This window comes from Tamandua tetradactyla, chromosome 1, assembly GCF_023851605.1.
Source record: "Tamandua tetradactyla isolate mTamTet1 chromosome 1, mTamTet1.pri, whole genome shotgun sequence".
NCBI lineage: Eukaryota > Metazoa > Chordata > Mammalia > Pilosa > Myrmecophagidae > Tamandua > Tamandua tetradactyla.
The window spans coordinates 181463101-181486329 of NC_135327.1; the positions used below are offsets into that span (position 1 = coordinate 181463101).

Genomic DNA, 23229 nt, shown 5'->3' on the forward strand with positions numbered 1-23229 from the left:
GCCTTTAATTTGGAACAGAATCTGGTTAGGAAAAAATTATTAGGAATGTTTGTCGAGACTGTTTTTAGTAATCATACTGCTAAATTTCTGACTGCATTTCAGTTTCAGCCTTTTGTTTCTTGAGGAAACTACAAGGCCTTACAGTATAATTTAAATGAACACATCAACTACTAAACTAACTACCTTTTCTTGTTGTTTCAAAAATATCAACAATTCTTCCTAATGTGAACTTCCATCAGAGGTCAGAAAGGCTGAAATGGAGCTTGGTACAGGGAATAAAATATTTAATTGTTGTGAAACAGTTCAGCACAGAAATGTGATTATTTGTATGGCCATAGTTTTGAGTATTAACCCCCTCTCAGTATGTAAAGTCTCCTTCTGAATAGGAATGATTTTATGTTTCTGTCTTCCAGAGTATCATATCAAATTATAATCAATTGAGCTGGAGGTTAGAGTCCAATAGACACCCAAAATGTAGATAAGTGGGGGTGGAAGTTATTAAATCTGGTGCAAGAACAGGGTGCATGCAGGGGTGTTGTGGAAATGAAGACTGCAGAGGTGATAATTAGGCTGAATTGGAACTAGGAAGCACTAGGCAGAGTGTAGTGATCACTGAATTAGCATGTTGGCAGTAAGGAAAAGAAGGGAGTAAGTTACAACCCACTTAGAATTTGATATACCTGATTGAATATGGAAGATGAGCAATGACTGATTTTGAACTGCTATTGCCAAGATGGTAGAGCCTTTTATAGAGTTAAAGATAAGGGCCTGGGAAAGTAGAGTAGAGGTTATGGATAGATTTTGAATGTGATTGCATAAGCAGTCCGTATGATGTGATGAAGTAGAGATGTCATCCCAATTGTCAGACTAGAGCTCTGAAGAGTTCATAGCTGGAGATAAGTTTTTAACTTTTTGTTATGAATAATTTCTAGCATTACCAAAATAATAGACGTATTAGCATAACAAACCCTCAGGTACCCATCACATGGCTCAACAGTCATCAGCTCTTGCTTCAGCTGTACCCTGACCCATACTCTCCACCTCCCCTGAATTATGTCATAGTTAATCTCAGACACAACATTCCATTCTTAATATTCCATATGTGTTTCTACTTAAAAATACCATTTCTTCTGTAACAACCGTCACATCAGTTTCATATGTAAAAATTAATGATAATTCCTTAATATCATGAAACATCTGGTGATCAAGTGTTGTAGTTTTTCTTACCAGTAGTTTGTTTCTATCAGAATCCAAATAAGGTCTACACAGTGCATTTGGTTGATATGTCTCAAACATCTTTTTAATTTCTAATTAATTAAGTTACCTCTTCCCTTCTTTGTTTTTTTTTTTCAGCCCATATTTGTTGACTCGGTTCTTTGTCTAGTAGTTACCCTTTTTCTGAGTGTTGCTAATTCTGACTCTATAAAGTCATTTAACATGTTTATTTGTTGTCTATATTTTGTAAACTGTTAATAAAAATGTACAGCCTTGTTTAGATTCAGGTTCCATTGTGGGAGGATACGTTCATATATAAATCAATACGCATTTCCATCTGGAAGCATATAATGTCTGATTGTCTTTTTTCTGATGTTAATAACCATTACTGATCATTGTCAAGACCCCCTAATTTCAGTAGGGCTTTGAAAAATGGTGACATCTCATTCTATCATTCCCCTTCACTTCTTAACTGGAATATATAGAGAGAGCATCCTTCAGGAATTCTTTGATTACCCTGAGATATAGTTAATGCAGGAAAGGTAGGGTAAATGCTTGATTTTTTTTTCCCCTTTACTTACCAATTTTCAGAGTAGTGAGTTATTTTCTTAGCAGCCTTCAAAGGTAACCCAATAAGAGGTGTAGGCAGTAGAAGGCTCACACTCCTCACTTCTTCTGATACAACTGCAGCAGTCATTGCTATCTGTCTTGATTGTTTCTTTTCTACTGTATACTTGAAACTAGCTTTCTCCAAGGAGCCTAGTTTCTTTTAGTAGGAAATGGTATTTGGAGAACACAGTATGAATGCTGGAGTGCTCATTGCTATGGGATTGTACATTTTTCTAGGCTTTTCAGTGGAATGATCTAACAAACACTTTTTAATTTTTTTCAATTTATTTATTTTTTACATGGGCAGTCATCGGGAATTGAACCTGGGTCTCTGGCATGGCAGGTGAGAATTCTGCCACTGAGCCACTGTTGCACTACCCTACTTTTTATTTTTTAAAAAAATAGAGAAATGATATACATTATAAGAGTATATTGGTATTTTTAAGTCAAATTTAGAATTATAAGATTTTACTATTTTTATATTTGGATCTCTTCTATGCTAGAAATCTTAGTTCTTAATGATATGAACATAATTATTCACTTTATACCACTATATATCCTGTATACTAGTATGTATATGTCTGTGTGCACATTTAGTACTATAGATATATATGTATATGTATGTATTATATATTATAAGAGTATATTGTATCAGTCACTGTTCAATCAGGAGCCACTTGAATTCTTAAAGATTATGAAGTAGACATAAAGTCGATTATTGAAAGGATAAAAGGAACTATTAAGGTATCACAGAGGTAGCAAATATAGGAAGTAGCTGAGGGAACAGAGCAAAAGACTGGAATTATTAAAACTTCAAGAAAGGTCCTTAATGGAACCTTGGCTTGTACATCTGAGGAGGATTTGCTACAAGGATGGTATTGGTGTTTCCTGAGCCTGTGGACTTTGGACCCAGATCTCTGAGGAGCAAGCATAGGCTGGCAATACTGGTGCCTCTGAAGGGGATGGCAATGAAGCTGATTCTTCAAGTATTGGAAAAACTACAAACTAGATTTAGCTGGTGCTGCAGGAAGGAACTGCTGCTGCTAGGGTGAAGATGCTTTGATGGAATGATGTTCATAGAAACTTCAAGCAGATATGAAGCCTACAGGAAGCAAACATGAAGCATCAGATCCCTTCTTCCTTTGGCATCCTCCAGCAACCCCCTCTTGTTAGAATTAATGTGGAATCAGCTGGTAAAGCATTAGTGTGATTTGTGGTATCCTGGTGCCAGTATCACAGATTATAGAAGAGCAGAGTTGAAGCTGAGAGTGGAAGTTGTAGAATTGTTTCTGTCAATACAGAAAACTGGGAAAATGGCAAGTACCATATAATTACCCTGGAGATATTCAGTCGAATCATCATGTTTTAAAATGTCTTCAAATAAATAATTAGCTTGTATGTTCAGCCACCCATGGACAGGCAAGTTCATTTATTTCATTTTACTTTTTTTTTTTTTGCATGTCCAGGCACCGGGAACCAAACCCGGGTCTCCTGCATAGCAGGCAAGAACTCTCCCTGCTGAGCCACCATGGCCCACCCTCATTTTACTTTTGATATCTAAGAATTTTTAAAAGGTTTTAAATTTAAATTTGTATAAGTACATATAAAACATTCACTTGGTACCAAAATAGAATCTACAGTACTGCATGTATTCAGAGTTCAAGCTTTTATACTTGTCCCATCTACCTTTTTTCCCCCTGCATTATAAGTAATCTTTTCATTTCTCTTATGGTTCAGTCCTTCTATTTTTAATATTTCTATAAAATTTTATGTAAATTTAAAAATATAAGCAAATGTGTATATGGAGAGTTATCCCAACTCCCTCCATTCCCATCTTTCTTAAATAGTAGCAGGTTATATATATGCTCTTCTGCCTTCCTTTTTTTATTTAACTTTATGTTACTAGAAATCACTCCCTAGTAGTATATGTAGAGATTCCTCAGTCCTTTTCACAGCATAGTGTGAAGATTAGATTTTAGGTAATAATGTTATAGAAATGATAGTTGAAGCTAAGGGAATGAAGGAGACCAATCCCCAGGGAAAAATGTACTGAGATCTAATAAAAATTCCAGAATCAGGGAGGAAGACTGGTGAGTAGAGGATCCAGAGAGGCAATCAGGGAGAAAAGAGGATTGGGTGTTAACAAGAAACCCAAGTGATTTCTAGGACCAAGGAGTCAATGGTATCAAAGGATGTAAGAAAAGTTGAAGATGATAAGAACTGAGAAAGGACCAGTTTTACTTCCTAAATAACTCTCAAGCCCATCATCCTCTTCTCTTTATTTGCATTTCCATCTTATGCACTGAAAAAAACAGCTAGCTCATCTTTATGCAAAAACACTTGCCCTTCTTCTAATCTCCACAATAATAAAGCAATAATGATTTTAAAGGTGCAGAGCCGTCCACATCAATTTCTTACTTAGAAACTTTCAGTAGATTTACACAATTCTTCGGACAAAAAAAAATTGTCAAGTGACCCTGCTTGATTTGGCCCCTGCTTTCCTTCCCACCTCTTCTCATGCTGGTTTTCCCCTTGATTTCTCTGTTTAGTCCTACTTGCTTTCTTTATGTTCTTTGACTCTGCTTTTCTTTCCTGGTGCTTTTGTACATGCTATTATTCTTTCTGCCTGGAAGGTTTTTCAGTCAGTAATTGATGATTCAGCTTTTATATTTAGATACTAATGTGATCTCCTTAGAAGAAACCTTCCGTGGTTAATCTCTGCTGCCATTTCCCCCGTCCTTCATCCACACTAAGATGAGATCAGGTTCCCCCTTTATATGCTCTTACAGGTTCTCATAAGAAGGCACTTTAGGACACTTCTCAGTTTGTAGTTATATGTCAGTGTTATTCCAATACCATCTGTTTCCTTCACATTCAAACTTTACAGTAGCTCAGTAAAATTGGTGTTGCTACTCTTTCTTTTTTCTTTTGCTTGAGCAAGCAAATATTACTTTCATTTTAAAGGTGAAAGTAACCTACCCAAGACCAGTTAGTAAGTGGGAGAACCTGCTCTCCCATTTATGATACTATAGAAAGGGCAGAGACTGTTTTGCTTTTTCTTAATATTGTATCTCTAACACTTAGCAGTGCCCGAATATTTCATCTGATGAACTAAGGAGAAAATGACTTGTACAGTATTTCAATTTATATATATTTATATAATTTAACAAATAATTTTAGTTTAAATTTGTTGACACTGCTTAGAAGGTAACTGATGAAGTACAAGTGGTGAATTCACGTATATATGACTAATGGTGAGCAGCTTTTAATTTTTCTCAAAGATTCATGTGACGCATTTCTTTTATTATTAGGTATGTACAAGCTGTGAGGACAATGCAGAAGCTAATGGATTTTGTGTAGAGTGTGTTGAATGGCTCTGCAAGACTTGCATTAGAGCTCATCAGAGGGTGAAGTTCACTAAAGACCACACTGTCAGACAGAAAGAAGAAGTATCTCCAGGTAATACATTCATTCTTTTCATTTATTTTTATTCTCTGTTCCTCTTGTGTTCTTTTCTTCCTTCTTACATTGATCTGTTTATGATACATTTAGAAGTATTAAAACTACTCTTTTTTTAATACAAGGAGGTATATTTTACATTTAAAATCTGAGTACTTAAAAATGTTGGTAAGCATGGATAGATATAGAATCCCCCTACCTTTTCCTTCATACTCCTAGCCTTCCTGTTCCTGTTAATGTCCCAGTTTGGTATGAATCTACATTGGGGAAATGGGGGGAAAGTTGCCTTTTCTTATTTTCTCTCTTATCTTTCCCTTTAAGACAATAAGAAATAGACCTAACAAATGTTTTATGACTTCTTCTTTCTGATAGTCTTTTAATAAATTAGTTTCATGATATTGAGCTGATACATGGATAACCAAGAACCTTTTGCTTTGGATGTAGTTATACTTTCTGTTTTGTTGTCTCATGCTCAGGAAATATAATTCTTTTAGCTCATTGTACTTGTTGGTTCTACTGAAGGATTTTCTAAATATTAATGATTATATAAAAATAAATTTCAGATGAATCAAAGATTTAAATAAAAGAGAGAAATCATAAAAGTTTGCCATATAAGAAAAGAAGGTAAACCATTTCATAACTGATATGAATAAAACTTTCCAGAAACAGTTCTGAAAAACTAAAACCGTGAAGAATAAAATGGATAAATTTTCTATTAAAAAATTCCTAGGATCTGTTTGGAAAAAAATACCATAAACTAAGTTAAATAAACTTGGAAAATATTTCTGAAATCTTTGGCAGACAATATATCAGATGGGTAAAAGGGTGTTTACAAAATCAATAAGATAGTTGGAGCCAAGATGGTGGCTTAGTGAGGTGTGGGATTTAAGTCGTCCTCCAGAGCAGCTAGTAAATAGCCAGGAACAGTACAGAACTACTACTGGGGCCATATCAGTGACCGGACACACTGCATACACCAAGCTGGACCAGCTGCAGTCCCACCCAGAACCAGGAGTTCCCCAAGCTGCAGTGGCCAGCGTCTCTCCCCCAGAGGCTGGTTCCCAGAGGGGAACGGAAAGGGGCTTTACTAGCAGCAAGGGGCTGTGCTCAACAAAGCTCCAATTTGTGGAATTAATTAACAAATTCTGACTACTAAAAATGGGACCCAGCTAGCTGAACCTCAAGTAAAAGCTGAGGTTGCTAGGTTTTGCCCTGGTGCAGAGGGGGCAGGGCAGACGGAAAAAGAAAACAAACAAACAAACAGATTTTTTTGGATCAGACCACACAATATACTTGAATGTGTTTGGGCCCTGAAGGAAAGGAGGGAGACCTAGAGATACACAGAGCAACATACCAATTTAAGCTCTGGATCGTCAAACCCAGGGTCCTACTCTGAAAAGATTTTTTTTCTTTGTCTTTTTTTGTGACTGTGTTTCTATGGCTTGACTACTCTGGATACACCTAAAATCTTCTCAGGCTCCAGCTGCTCCTGGCAAGGGCAGAATTAAGCTGTGTGAGAGCTTGTCTGGAGGCTGTGCCTTCCCCAGGAGAGGGGTGGGGCCCAGCACAGGTGGAATCCCTCCCTCAAGGGTCTGGAAAATGAAGTGATTAAAGCCAGCCTACAACCTCTCCTCTGTCTCAACTACACCCTCAGCAGGAAAAGTCTGCTGAAGTTAAAGGTACCACATCACCTTATGCTGGTGGGAACCTTAGGCAGACAAGTACCGTGTACTGGTCAGGATAGGAAAAACAGAAGTAGAGGCTTCATAGGAAAGTCTTTCAACCTGCTGGGTCTCACCCTCAGGTAAAACTGACACAGGTGACTCTTTCCTCCTGAGAGGAGGCCACTTTGGTCTGGGAAAATCTGAGTAGGGTCTATAATAGCTAAGTAGACCCTCCTAAGGGGGAAAAACAAAGGTACCATACAGGCAGGGCAAGAAACAAGAAAACAAGAACTGAAAAATTCTCCTCTGTTAAACAAAACCTAAGCTAGAGGTCTACAATAAGCTGAACTGAATGTCAGAGAACAGATAGACAACAAAGTCATCCAGCAAGAAAATCATAGGTAAAAGAAAGGGAAAACAGTCTCCAGAATAAACTAATTAAAGAAATTAAATGCCTAGACATCAGCAAAAAATAGAGAATCATACTAGGAAAATTGAAGATATGGCCCAGTCAAAGAAACAAACCAACAATTCAAATGAGATACTAGAAGTTGATACACTTAATTCGGAATGTTTGAACAGGCATGAAAAACCTCATCAAAAATCAAATCAATGAATTGAGGGAGGATATAAAGAAGGCAAGAAATAAACAAAAAGAAGAAATCGAAAGTCTGAAAAAACAAATCACAGAACTTACGGGAATGAAAGGCAGAGTAGAAGCGATGAAAAAAACAATGGAAATCTACAATGCTAGATTTCAAGAGGCAGAAGATAGGATTATTGAACTGGAGGACAGGACATCTGAAATCCAACAAGGAAAAGAAAATACAGGGAAAAGAATGGAAGAATGTGAGCAGGGACTCGGAGAATTGAATGACAACATGAAGAGGATGAATATACATGTTGTGGGTTTCCCAGAAGGGAAAAGGAGAAGAAAAACTTATGAAGGAAATTATCACTGAAAATTTCCCAACTCTTATGAAAGACTTAAAATTACAGATCCAAGAAGTGCAGCATGCCCCAAGACACTTACTAATCAGAATGTCAGATGACAGAGAGAGAGAATCTTGAAAGCAGCAAGAGAAAAGAAATCCACCACATGGAAGGGAAGCCCAATAAAACTATGCGCAGATGTCTCGGCAGAAATCATGGAGACAAGAAGACAGTGGTATAATAAATTTAAGATACTAAAAGAGAAAAACTGCCAACCAAGAATTCTGTATCCAACAAAATTGTCCTTCAAAAGTGGTGGGGAAATTAAAACATTTTCAGATAAAAAACCACGGAGAATTTTTGACCAAGAGACTGGCTCTGCAAGCAATACTAAAGGGAGCACTAGAGACAGATAGGAAAAGACAGGTGAGAGAGTGTGGAGAAGAGTGTAGAAATGAAGACTATCAGTAACGGTAAAAAGAAGAAAAATTAGATATCACATATAAAATCTAAAAGGTAAAATGGTGGAAGAAAGTACTGCCCTTACAAGTAATAACACTAAATGTTAATGGATTAAACTCCCCAATCAAAAGAACATAGACTGGCAGAATGGATTATAAAACAGGACCCATCTATATGCTGTCTATAGGAGATGCATCTTAGACCCAAGCATAAAACGTAGGTTGAAAGTGAAAGGTTGGGAAAAGATATTTCATGCAAACAACAATCATAAGAGAGCAGGAGTAGCTATACCAATATACAACAAGTTAGACTTGTACACCATGACCAAGTAGGATTCATCCCAGTTATGCAAGGATGGTTCAACATAAGAAAATCAATTAATGTAATACACCATATCAACAAATCAAAGCAGAAAATTCACATGATCATCTCTATTGATGCAAAAAAGGCAGTTGACAAAGTTCAACACCCTTTCTTGTTGAAAAAATTTCAAAGGATAGGAATAGAAGGAAACTTCCTGAACATGATAAAGGGAATATATGAAAAACCTACAGCTAATATCATGCTTAATGGGGAAGAACTGAAAACTTTCCCCCTACATTCAGGAACAAGACAAGGATGTCCACTATCACCATTGTTATTCAACAAATGTTATTCAACATTTGTTACATTGTTGAACAGTTGTTATTCAACATTGTGTTGGAAGTCCTAGACAGAGCAATTAGACAAGAAAAAGAAATACAAGGCATCAGAATTGAAAAGGAAGAAGTAAAACTCTCTGTTTGTAGATGAGCTGATACTATATGTCGAAAACCACCAAAAATCCACAGCAAAACTACTAGATCTAATAAATGAGTACAAAAAAGAGGCAGGATACAAGATCAACACTCAAAAAACTGTATACTAGTAATGAACAATCTGAGGGGGAAATCAAGAAAAAAATTCCATTTACAATTGCAACCAAAAGGATATTTAGGATTAAATTTAACCAAGGATACGAAAGACCTATTTAAAGAAAACTACAAGAAATTACTAAAAGAAATCACAGAAGACCTAAATAAATGGAAGGCAAGCTGTGTTTATGGATTGGAAGACTAAGTATTGTTAAGATGTCAGTTCTACCTAAATTGATTCATAGATTCAATGCAGTACCAATTAAAATCCCAAAAACTTACTTTTCAGAAATAGGAAAACCAATAACCAAATTTGCAGGGTGCCCCAAATAGCTAAAAAGTATCCTGAAAAAGAAAAATGAAGTTGGAGGTCTCGCACTACCTGACTTTTAAGGCATATTATGAAGCTATATTGGTCAAAACAGCCTGTTACTGACATAAAGATAGATATACTGACCAATGGAATAGAACAGAGTGTTCAGATATAGACCCTCCCATCATCTATGGACAGTTGATCTTTGATAAGGCAGTCAAACCAGCTCACCTGAGACAGAACAGTTTCTTCAATAAATGTTGCCTAGAAAAATGGATATCCACATGTAGAAGAATGAAAGAGGATCTGTATCTCATACCCTATACACAAATTAACTCAAAATGAATCAAAGATCTAAACATTCGATCTAAGACCATAAAAGTTTTAGAAGAAAATGTAGGAAAATATCTTATAAATATTATAATAGGAAATGGTTTCCTAGACCTTACACACAAAGCGAGCATTGCAGAAAGAAATAAATGGGAACTCCTCAAAATTAAACACTTTTGTGCATCAGAGAACTTTGTCAAGAAGGTAAAAAGATAGTCTATGCTGTGGGAGACGGTATTTGGAAACAATATATCAGATAAAGGGCTAGTATCCAGAATATATAAAGAGATTGTTCAACTCAACAACAAAAAGACAAGCAGCCCAATTACAAAATGAGCAAAAGATGAGAACAGACACCTCTCAGAAGAGGAAATACAAATGGCCAAAAGGCACATGAAAAAATGCTCAACTTCCCTGGCTATTAGGGAAATACAAATCAAAACCACAATGAGAGATCATCTCACGCCCACCAGAATGGCCATTATTGATAAAACAGAAACAACATGTGTTGGAGAGGATGTGAAGAAAGAGGCACACTTCTCCACTGTTGGTGGGAATGTAAGATGTTACACTTCTCTGGAAGGCAGTTTGGTGGTTCCTCAGAAAGCTAAGTGTAGAAGTGCCATATGATCCAGCAATACCAGTGCTAGGTATCTACTCAGAGGCCATGAGGGCAAGGACATAAACAGACATTTGCACACCAGTGTTTATTAGGAGCAAGAGTTGGAAACAGCCCAAATACCCATCAACAGATGAGGGGCTCGACAAGCTGTGGTATATACATGCAATGGAATATTATGCAGCTGTAAGACAAGAATAAATTGATGAAGTATGTAACAACATGAATGGATCTTGAAGACATTATGCTCAGTGAGACTAGCCAGAAACAAACGGACAAATACTGTATGGTCTCACTGACATGAATTAACATTAATGAGTGAACTTGGAGAATTTCAGTTAAGAAAGAAGACCATCAGGAGATAGAAATAGGATAGATATTGGGTAATTGGAGCTGAGGGGACACAGATTGTGCAACAGGACTGATTGTAAAAATTCAGGAATGAATAGCACAATACTACTTAACTGTAATACAGTAATGTTAGTATATTGAATGGAGCTGAATGAGAGAATGATGGAGGAGAGCTAGGAATAAAGCCTTAGATGGTATAATCTCGGAATGCCTAGAGTGTACAATTATAGTGACTAAGTGTACAAATTAAAAGATGGTTTGCATGAGGAAGAACAAAGGAATGTCAGTATTGCAGGGTGTTGAACATAGATGGTAGTTCATATTTTAAGACTTTAACTTACGTAAAACTAAAGCAAAAAATGTTTATTTGGTACAAAATTTATATTTTGACTAGTGTATCTCCTAATATAACTGAACACCATAAGTACTTGGAACCTTGAGTAGGGCATGAGATTTTGTAGGTTTGTCCAGCCAAAGTGATGCCCCGATAAGTCCCAGAGTGTTTTGAACATTGAATAAAAAAGTATTTGCAAAGTCCTCTTGGGGGAATGGTGAGAAGGGAAAAATTCAACTTCCCCACTTGGAGAAGGAGGCCAACAAAATCCATAGGCCAAGCCCTCAGTCTTGGGGTTTCTTCATATGAAACTTATCCCTGCAAAGGATAAGCTAAGCCTATTAGGCCTAAGAATCACCTCCAGAGAACCTCTTTCATTGCTCAGACGTGGCCTAGCTCTCAGCCAACATGGTAAGGGAACGCACTGCCCTCCCCCCTTTCTGTGTGGAACATGACTCCCAGGGGTGTAAACCTTCCTGGCAATGTAGGATAGAATGAGCTGGGACTCAGCATCAAGGGATTGAGAAATCCTTCTCAACTGAGAGGGGGGAGAGAGAAATGAGACAAAATAAAGTATCAGTGGCTGAGAGATTTCAAATAAAATTGAGAGGTGATCCTGGAGGTTAGTCTTACGCATTATATAGATATCTCCTTTTTAGTTTAAAGTATGTTAGAGAGGCTAGAGGGAAGTGCCTGAAACTGTGGAGCTGTGTACCAGTAGCCATGTTTCTTTAAGATGATTGTATAATGATACAGCTTTCGCTAGTGGTCAGTGAGAGGGAGAGGGGTAAGGAGTATGATATATATGAGTTTTTTCTTTTTTCCTTCTATTTCTTTCTCTGGAGTGATGTAAATGTTCTCAGAAATGATCATATTGATGACTGTACAACAATGTGATGATATTGTGAGCCATTGCACACCAACTATGAAATGTTCGTATGTTAAGAATGTTCGTGTTGTATGTTGATTGACTTTATTGACAAAAATTTTTTAAAAAGACAATTGGATAAAATGGCAAAGAGTATGAACAGAGAGTTCTTAAATAGCTGATGTATGTGAAAAGTTTACCTATGTTATTAAAAAGTGCATCCTGTGGTAGAATTCTTGCCTGCCATGCAGGAGACCTGGGTTCGATTTCTGGTGTATACACTTCGAAAAAACAAAGAAACAAACAAACAAATTCAACAAATGGTGCTGTAATAACAGAATCCTCACATGGAAAAATAATGAAATGTGACCCCACCATACAGCATACAAAAAAAAAAATTAGTGTTTCCGAAGATAATAAATTCTTTTTTTTTTTAATCTATCAATCTGGAAAGATTAAAAATACGGAATACCCTATTAGGGTAAGCTACTAATCACTCTTAAAAATACTAGGAGTAGTACATATTGGTACAAGTTTTTTAGTTGTGTCTGAATAAATTACTCTTTGACTCAGCCATTCTACCACTAGGAATTTATCTTATGGAAACATTCAAATGGTTTATAAATCTCATGTTTATTGCAACGTTGTTATACAGTAGTGGAAAATGAGAAACAAAAATGTCCAATAATAGGTGGTGTATCCTTTTGGTGGAATACCATTCAGTTCATAAATAAGAATGAGAGGCAAGTATGTACTAATACAGAAAATATCTAAAATACAGTTGAGTGAAAAAAAAAAATCCTGCAGGACAATATGTATAGTCTCAATTTTCATTTTATAAAACAGAATACCCCACTACTAAATATAATTATATAAATGGAAAAACAGCTAGAGGTACATATACCACATTATTGATAGTGGGTTTTTTCTAGAGATGGTATTATTTCTGCAATGTTTGGACTGGGCCTGTAATTATTAGTGAGATAACTGATCTTGATTCATTTGTGTTCCTATTTTTCCCCTTAATTTATGACAAACATTTCCCAATGCTATCCCCACTCTAGAAAACTATTGGAAAGTCACATGAATGACTTCAATATAATTGTGAAGACTAAGATTATTTCTTTATTAATATAGGTGTCCTGTGTTAGAATTTTTGCAAAAATAAGAAAATTTTCTGAATTGCATTGTTAAAAATCTCTTTCAGTGTTTGAGTCTAATTGGTTCATAATCATTTATAAGGGTTGTTTTCTTAAGACTTTTAATTCCATAAAGCATCTTTTTAACTATATACTTAACCCTAAGTAATTTGGATTTCTGCTTTGGAAAGAGAAAAGCTCACTAACCTTTCTTCATGACATGTTGAAAATGCTTAACATTTTCATCTCTAAAACTTAGTGGTAATTGTGGAGTAGATAAAAGTGTTTGCAACACTTTTCTGTCTTAGTGCATTTGAATTAAATTGACAATCTAATAATTATTTACTACTCAATTATGTTCATTTTCTTCTGTTTAATTCCCCCTTTTTTTACAGAGGCAGTTGGTGTGACCAGTCAGCGGCCAGTGTTTTGTCCTTTTCATAAAAAGGAACAGCTGAAGCTTTACTGTGAGACATGTGACAAACTGACATGTCGGGACTGCCAGTTATTAGAACATAAAGAGCATAGGTACTAACATGTTTGTTGTATATGTAAAGATTTATAATATAGATTTTTGAGGACTAAAGGGCAGTGACACTCCAGCCAAATTACAGTCTGAAAATATGTTTCATTTGGCCAACAGCAGAGTGGCCTGCATCAGGATTTCACAGCTTTGGCACTACTGATGTTTTGAGCCAGATAATTCTTTGTTATGAGGGACTGTCCTGGGCATTATAGGCTGTTTAGTATCCTTGATCTCTAACCACCAAATGCTTGTTGCATCCCCCCAGTTGTGGTAAGCAGAAATATTCCTGACACTGCCAAATGTTACAGTGTCAAGAAACACTGTCCTACATATTGTTTTAAAATAAGTAGAATTAGTTGCCAGTGTTGTAAAATGAGATTTCACTTTTTTTTAATCTATATTTCTGGCTGTTTTTGAGAAAATGGAAGCTTTTGTAGCCCTGGACCCCTATATTTTCATGTCACCATTTAGCCATTATTGACTTAATTGTTTTTTAGAATGGGGTATACATGTTCGTGTTCCCAACAGTTTCTAGCAAGGCTTTGTTTTTCTTAAATCTTAAATTTTCTGAAATCTCCATAGGCATTTGAATTTGTAACTTCTGATTTAGACATTAGATTCTGATTAATGGATACAAATATAATTGCTTAAAATGCTCTAGCCTTTCAGTGTTGGCAGACTAAATGATTTGGATGATCCATACGAGCCAATTTAAGTAGAAAACCTGGACAAAATACAAAAATCATCTCTACGAAATTTTAAAGCTAATAAGGCGCAGTGCCTTAGTTTTCAAGGGCTGCTATAACAAAAACCATAGTCCAATTGGTTTAAACAACAGGAATTTATTGTCTTACAGTTTTGGAAGCTGGACACCCCAGAGGTGTTGGCTATAGTGTGCTTTCTCTGAATCTGTAACATTCTGGTAGTAGTTTGCTAGTAATCCAGTAATCAATCTCTGCCTCCAAAACATGGCCATCTCTCTTTCCATATGACTCCTATTGTGTCCAAATAAGGACTTCTAAGGACTCCTATTGTGTCCAACTAAGTGCCTATAAGGACTCCAGTCATATTGGAATTAAGGTCCACCTTGCTTCAGTTTGTTCTCACCTAGTATTCAATAACATCTTCCAAGATCCTATTTACAAGCGGGTTCCCATTCACAGAACCAGAGTTTAGGATAAGAACATGTCTTTCTGGGGAGCATGATTTAATCCAATTAGCAGGTAATGGAGAATTATTGGACTAGGATTGAGGAAGGCTGGGTAGTGGAAGGTAGAGAATGGGAGAGGCTTTTTCTAAAACCCATGAAGCATTTGACTAGAGGTTGAAGAGTGCTTTTAATAGGCTTACAAGTCTGGAAAAACAGGAACTGCCGTTTAGGGATGACAAAGGGGAGAAAGCTTTTTTTTGCCTTTGAGGTAGAACCCCGAAAGTCCTATACTATTAGAGTAATGGTAAACTAACTAGTGAATAAATCTCATAGAAGCTAAAGACCAGCTTCAGTGTGAAATCATATTCCTGGTGCTCTAACAATATGGTAGAAACAAATGTGAATTCTCCTTGGAGAAAGAAAACATCATCTCAGGCCTCAAATTTATGGAATAAATAATTTGCAAAAGTGTTCCTCCACATATTAGAAATAACCAGGTAGACTAGGAAATAAAACAGTGTGAACAAAACCCAGCAGATACAGCAGATAATAACAAAAGACCCATAGGGCCTGCCTTTTATTATATTCAAGGTGATGAGGAAAAAAATGGAAAATTTTGCCAGAAAACTGAAAAGTATAAAGCAGAATGAAATGGAAAGTCTATAGCTGAAAATTACAATAACTTAAATTAACTCAATAGGAGAGATTTTTTAAAAAGGGTTTTAACAGCATATTAGACATAGGGAGAAATGAGAATTAACGAACTGGAAGATAATTAAGAAGGAAATACCAAGAATAACGCAGGATGAACAAAAGGATGGAAAGTAGGAGGGTAAGAGGATAAAGATCTAACAAAATGTATATTTGGAGTTTAAGAAGGAAAAAAGAGAGAAAGGGAATGAAGCAATATTTGAAGACAGTATAAAAGCTGAGAACTTTCCAATACTAATGAAGGTCATCAAGTCCATATTCACAAAGTCCCTTGAACCTCCAGCAGGATAATTAACAAAGAATTCCACATATGTGCACATCATATTAAATTTACTAAAACCACCACCAAGAAGAGAATTTAGCAACCTGAAGAAAAGACAGATTATTTTCACATAAGCAGACTAATAGTTTACTTATCAACAGAAACAGCAAAAGTGAGGCCAGTGGGATGCAGTTTTTATAAAGTACAGATAGGAAATAATTGCAAGCATAAAATTCTCAACCAAGTGAGCATATTCTTCAAAAATAAAGGTGAGAGAAGCATGAAGGAATAAAAAGCAATTGAAATGATAATTATGAACGAATATAAATGCATGTCGATTTATAAAGTCATAGTAATGTCTTGATGGAGTGTGTGTGTTTATGTTCATGTTCTAAATTCCATACATAGTCGAGGAAGAGGGTAAAAAGTATAAATTAGGTTTTGAAAAGTCAAGATCTGCATTTTGTAATGTCAAAGTACCCACTGTAAAAACAGTAGAAGTTTATATAATCACCACAATAACAAAGGGAGTAAATGGGATCATTTAAAATAATCAGTCTAGATACAGGGCAAAAAGTAAGAAAAAGGAGCAAAGAGCAGATGGAATATAATGAGGTCTTGGTAAGTTGATGTATCTACAAAAACATTAGTATAATATATTAAATTATTTTATATTATAGTAAATGTAAATGGACAGAATGTTCCAAATTAAGAGACAGAGACTTCAGAGTCAAAAAAGAAAATCTCGTTTGCTTTTTATAAAAGAAGTATCAAACCCCTAAGTATATAAAAAGTTTTTGGAAAAAAGATGTGTCAAACATCTTTTGTGACAAAAGGAAAGCTGATGTAGCAGACAAAATAGATTTGTAAGGCAAAATAACATTGAAGATAAGGAGGGAAACTTTATAATGATAAAAGCTCATCTAAAAACATAACAGTTCTGAATTTATATGCGCCATAGCCTTAAAATATGTAAAGAACTTCAAACAGAAACAGGTTAAATCCACAATCTTAAGTGGGAAATTTTAACATATTTCTCAATAATTGATATTATAAGCAGACTAAAAGTCATTAAGAATATATTAGTAAGATTTAAATAACATAATTAGCAAACTTGACAATGTACATAATGGAACACTGCACCCAATAATCTCAAGTTAGAAAAAAGCAACAAATTAAATCAAGGTAAATGGGGAAAAGAGTATCATAAAAACATGTACAGAAATTAATGAAATAGGCAAAGCCAAAAGTTGGATCTTTGAAAAGACTAATAAAATCCTTTAGTAGTGATTAAGAAGAAAACAATCCCAAATTACCAATACCAGGAATGCACTATATATCTAAAGACATATTTAAAAATACAAAGGTTATCTATTAATAAAATTGAAAATGTTTACATGAAATAGGAAAATTCTTAGAAAATGCAGCTTACCAAAACTAGTAAAAAACAAAATAGAAAATTATTTTAAATACATAATTTAAAATTTTCCCATAAGTAGGAAAGTCTCATTGACTTCAGACCCAAATGGCTTCTAATGAAGTTACCAAATAGTTAAAGTAAAAAAAAAAAAATACCTTTCTTACACATACCTGTCCAGAGGATATTAAAAGAATGAATTATTTCCAACTTGTTTTATGAAACCAGCATAACCTTGACACCAAAAACTCACAAGGAATTATGAAAATGAAAAATTACAGTCCAGTCTTAACTCATTTTAAAATCCTAAGAGATAGGAAACTTAAATCCAGCAATATATTGTGGTTTTAGGATCATTTGATTACATCCGACGTGGCTTTATCTTAGGAATACAAAACTCTAGCATTTGAAAATCATTCATGTAATTTGTTATATTGAAAGCATAGAAGAAAGAATTATATGAGCATATGTAAAAAGAACTGGGAAAACATTGATAGAATATTAATAGCATTTTGATTGAGATTAGGAGCAATCCCTTTTCCATTTAACATGACATCATACTAGGGTCCCAGACAGTGCAGTAAAGGAAAACATGTAGGAGAAAAAAATAACTTGTATTGCTTAAGAAAGATTTTTTTTTTTTGCATGGGCAGGCACTGGGAATTGAACCCAGGTCTCCAGCAATGCAGGTGAGAACTCTTGCCACTGAACCACCGTTGCCAGCCCGAGAGTTTTTTTTTTTGTTTTTTTGTTTTTTTTTGTCATTACTCACAGATGGTTTTATTATGTTCAAAGAAAATCCAATAGAATTATTAACAGGATGTGTTTCCTTTTGTTCCCTAACTCTGGCAACCCTTTTACAATATTTATTAATTTAATTTCGCTGGCATATCAAAAATCACATTGTGTGAAATATATTTAGAAGTACTATATTTTTTACATTTATTGAAAATGTGTTAATAAACAATAGGTATCTTCTACATCATTGTCTATCTTCTAGAACTACTCTTAAGACTCTCTGCATAGTTTTCCATAGCATGTCTTCATTTCCAACTTAAGTAAATTTTAAAACTTGCCATGTCTTACGATACTGTTGCTTGAAACTTTACCTCAAGGCACAGCTATTTCTGTTTTATTTTGTTTTCCATTTAGCCCCACGGCATATGTTTGTGACTATACAGCTACTTACTGGTCTTTAAAAGTAATCTTTAAAGTGTTTTTTACAGCATCAAAGTTTCATAATTATGAAATTGCATAATAGTTAATAGTTAATAAATCTGCTTAATTATTTTTGCTTTTTTTGCCACATCTGCCAAATGATTTTAAGGAGTCCATAGATGATATAATCTTTAGAGACCTCTTCTTTCTTGTGAGATAAATTTTCAAAGGGAAAACCTACCTAGTAGTATAGTACATTTAGTATTTTTAAATTGTTCTTATTTGTTTATTTTATAATCTTGGATAATTTTTTATTAATCATTTCTTTGCTTTGACTTTCCCTCATTTTAGACAGATATTTATATAAAATAATATACTTATTTCTTCAGATACCAATTTATAGAAGAAGCTTTTCAGAACCAGAAAGTGATCATAGACACACTAATCACCAAACTGATGGAAAAAACAAAATACATAAAATTCACAGGAAATCAAATCCAAAACAGGTAAATTTATGTTTATGATATTATAGCAAATCATTTTTATGTACTGTATCGAGTATTCACTTTTAGAACAGAACATTTTTCTTTAAACATGATCAAATAGTTCTACGCACTTTAAGATGGCTCTGAAAGCACAAGATTGATAGGACTTTCCAGAAACACTAAGTTTTTGAATTGAAAAGCATTCTTTTTAGCCATAGAATTTCAAAACTTATTACATTTAATAACTCATTTATGTGGTAGGTATTATTTATAATTATCTGGTGTTTTCCAATTTTAAAGAAATGTCAGAATTAAACAAAATTGACCGTTTTTGCCAGTATTGTAAAATATTTTTACACTTTATTGTATACTTAATTGCTATCTGAAGGGTTGCTAAAATTTGTGATGCTTCGTCTTTCTGGGTTGTGATCTTTTTATAACTGCAATGAGGTAGAGATTTTAGGACACACAGGTCTCTAGGAGATAGAGACTATTAAACTGTTTCACACACTTATTATTCCTTATTATATACAGTCCTTAAAACAGTTTTTTGATACAACCTGCAATGCTTTTTGTCCTCCAAAGAAGGAAATCATCAGCTTTCTGCAAAGTCTTTGAATTCAGTGATTGTTAAGAAAGCAAACCATTAACCTCCATGGAAGGGGCTTATCTTCCCTTTTTTATCCCATTTGGGGCCCATACTGATATTTAATTACAACCTTTACACATCCGTGAAATCCCACTTCCTCCATTCTTTTTTTGTTTTTGTATACAAGAGGAATGCATCACTGCCTAAATAGATCAAGAAATGTTTGTTACAAACAGCCTGAACAAAAGAGGTTTCCAGCAGGGGATTTGAATGTTAATTGGGAAAAGTGTGTCAAAATAAAAAGTGTATTTATTGACAAAAATATGTCATCTTGCTTAAGACCTATCATACTAACCTATTCTTAATGGTGAGAATGGAACATGGATAGTTGGAGCATGTGGGAATTATTTCCAAGGAATTCTCTAGTACCTGATTTTTTTAAAGAGATTTGTAAATGTAATTTACCCTTTTCTTGATGCCCCAGCATTATTGTTCATTGGTATATATTGTGATAACCAGAGTTTTGATATGTCTTTTAGTTTTCTTAATCTTCCTATCACCTGATTTCTTTTAATTTTTTCCTTTCACATAGCAACCATAGTTCATCAAATACCATATACTTTACCGTACTGTAATCAGAATGCTATATTTTGCCAAAAAGAGTAATTGATAGGTTTAAAAATTTTTATTACTGAAGTAATTGAAATTTTGTAGTATAGTTGTTCAGTGAATAAAATGAGATAATTATAGGCATTTCTACCATCTAGTGGCAAACAATAGAAATTGTACAGTAGCAAATTTTAAGTGAAAGACCTATCCTTAATGAAATTTATTCCTGTCTTTTTTCTTTGATTTATGTATGTGTTGTGAACCATGGACTGAAGTTCACTTTTTTTTTTTTTACTTATGGCTGCCAATATGTTCCAACAAGACTGTCCTAAGTCTATTGAGCTGCCTTGACACCTCCTGAAGATGAGAATTAAACCTGGATTCATCATTTGGTGCAGCTTAATGCACAGACTCACCTAAGGTGTCTGTGGAGGAACAGGAGCTTTTATTTACACTGGCAGAAGACCAGGGCCCATTCCCAAATCTGACTCCCTGTAGTGATTTTTCATGTGGCTTTTATATACATTAGAGACAAGGTTCATTATTTTGGGTGACATGCAACATTTTGGAGGGACCTGAAGAACTTCCTTAGTTTCTTATCTCATAATTATTTACTACATCCTTTAAGATTACATTCTTTAAGGTACATATTAACTCCAAGTCTGGGGCAGTAGATGAGAGAATACAAACAATAATGATTAATGTATAGCTTAATTAGTGCCCTCATGTGACTGGGAGTGCATCCTACATTTTGTTTCTGTGAGACTACATTTTACTTTTCTGTGAGACTAAATTTTTAAGTACTGTAGCCTGCTTACAGTTTCAGAATTACATTTAAAATTCTAACACTACAATTTCCTCCTTAAAATAATATCTATTTTCATTCTTGGGAATCAGGTCTTCAGTCATTCCGGCTGCTTCCTGCTGAACTGGGATGACATAGTTAGGGGGTTGTCTGGTAAAATTTCTGACTCATATCTTGCTGGTATGGTCAGTTTACTTCAGGGGAGAATGAATCACACATGGTAGGGATTCTGGAAAACACGAAAAGTTTTATCCATAATTTAGTTATAATCCAAGTACGTAGAGACGAGGCATTTAACAAGAACAAGAATAGGTATAACCAGCAGAAAACTTAAAAGTCTGATTTGAAGAAGAGTTCGTAACCATGACCCTATTCTGAAGGTAGCAAATGAATATATCAAAGAAGTTAAAATAATTAACTAGAGTAGTCATATCCAGAACTAGTGATCTAGGGAGAAGAGATACCACTAGACTCATCAGGAATATAGGTGTAACATTCTGTTTTGACTGTAGTACTTGTACAGTTCTTTTGTACCCCTTGGTGAGGCAATGAGGATATCTAGGGCCATTCTGGTTTTTAGTACTGCTTTACACATTAAAGCAATTTCTGCATTTATGAAAGTTATACTTGATAACTCTTATTTACTGGGCGGCCAAGGTATTTAATGGTAATTACATTTTCAGTTCCTGTAGATGGGAACATTAGGCTAAATCCCCCATGAAGTAATCAACCCTTAGCAAACATTCTAGGAAACTGTCCCTACCCATAACTTCCAGGAGGCCCCTTGCAAAACAAAACCTGCCCCAGCTCACCTAGTAGTCCTGTAATTGTTCTTGTATCCACCCTCTGGCAGCTGCTTTCCTGCTAGCTCCTCTTATCCAACCTCCACTCTCAGGTAGTTACAACCCCAGCAGCTACAAGCTTGCGATTGCTACCTGCTTAGCCTGTCAATTTCTTGCTCCCAAGCTAGCAGTGAAAATCTACCACCTCCCTTTCCCTACCCCCCACCAACCATCCTATATAAATTTTCCCATTCCTCTGCTCAGGGCTGTCCCCATCTTAGGCTTCAACCTTCCTGTGCATAGCCTCACAATAGAGCTCCTTTGACCAAGTTTTGGTCTCTTCTCCTCCCTCCCAGTTGAAAAACATATCAGGGCAAAAAACGGCTATATGATCATAGGGACAAAAAAGAGAATGAGTCCATGGAGCTTGTAATGGGTAAATTAGCAACTGTATGAGGAAAGGTACTATCAGTTGTTCCTTAAGCTCAAGATAACCCTAGAACACATTGTGCTATCTACCCAGGTGGGAGCCAGGGCCATAAACGAAATTGGTGGATCCATTGTATTCTGTAAGGGATTACCCATACCGGGTCAGTTCCATACCAATCACTGACTAATTAAGTGATGGTTTGTTTACAGATTTTGAATGGTAAATGCCCCATTTTGTTTATCAAGAAAGGGATGTGTAACCAGGAATGATTTTTCTTTTCCCAACATAACAGAGCCTCTGGCTCAGTCTCTTATATCCCGGGGTAAGCCAAACTATTCCACCCCAGAGTTGAACATGACTATCTTTTTTTTTTTTTCAGTAAAATTTTCTCCCTTTCTATCTGATAGGATTAATATGACATTACTCCTTTAGTAGTTTTGTCAAAGAAAACATGATGATGTCCTGGTTGGGTTACGTTTACTGGCCGGTGACTAAGATCGGTTCTCTTGATGTCATCAGTGCTTAACAAACTGTGTGTTTTCCTGCATCTCAATTATTAATGACTTGAGAGCCATCCAGTCTTTCCCCTATAAGGGGGATATACACCACGGCAAACCAGAGACACTAGAGGTAGGCAAATGGCCACAAATCCAGCAGTTAGACTGATTTATAGAAGTAACATGAATGGGCCCATTGCAAGAAGAGATGACTCTCTTGAGTTGTTACTAAAGGGCACATTAAAGTCATAGAAAAATGGAAAGCAAGGAACATCATAACCAATCTTCCAATTAGGAAGATTTCTTCTTAAACAAATACTTTAGGCTGTCCACAGGTTCACAAGTATACTTATGTTCTGGATCGCAGGAGGACCCACTATCACTGCAGCTTTTCAGCTAACAGATGGGGTGTCTCTGTCCTGGAACAGTCGTGGCTTGTTTCTGGTGTGATAAATTCAAGGCTTTCTTCCCTGCGATTTACAAGAAAAATGAGTGACAAATAATACTAAATAAGGCCCAGTCCATTTAGGATTTAGTTCAGCCTGAGGATGCTGGTCCATTCTAGTGTGGGGCCAAACCCAATTTCCAGGCTGCTGATGGTGTAAAGGGATATCTGTGG

General features: G+C 35.4%; 1 protein-coding gene across 2 annotated transcripts in view; it reads left to right on the plus strand.

Annotated features, from left to right (window-relative positions):
- The window catches only part of TRIM24 (tripartite motif containing 24), a 126530-nt gene that overhangs the window by 47511 nt on the left and 55790 nt on the right, over positions 1 to 23229 (plus strand). For both annotated transcript variants that reach the window (XM_077144127.1, XM_077144138.1), the window contains exons 3-5: positions 5136 to 5283; positions 13585 to 13717; positions 18803 to 18919. In XM_077144127.1, the coding sequence (XP_077000242.1) occupies positions 5136 to 5283; positions 13585 to 13717; positions 18803 to 18919 (398 nt within the window). The remainder of the gene's footprint in view (positions 1 to 5135; positions 5284 to 13584; positions 13718 to 18802; positions 18920 to 23229) is intronic.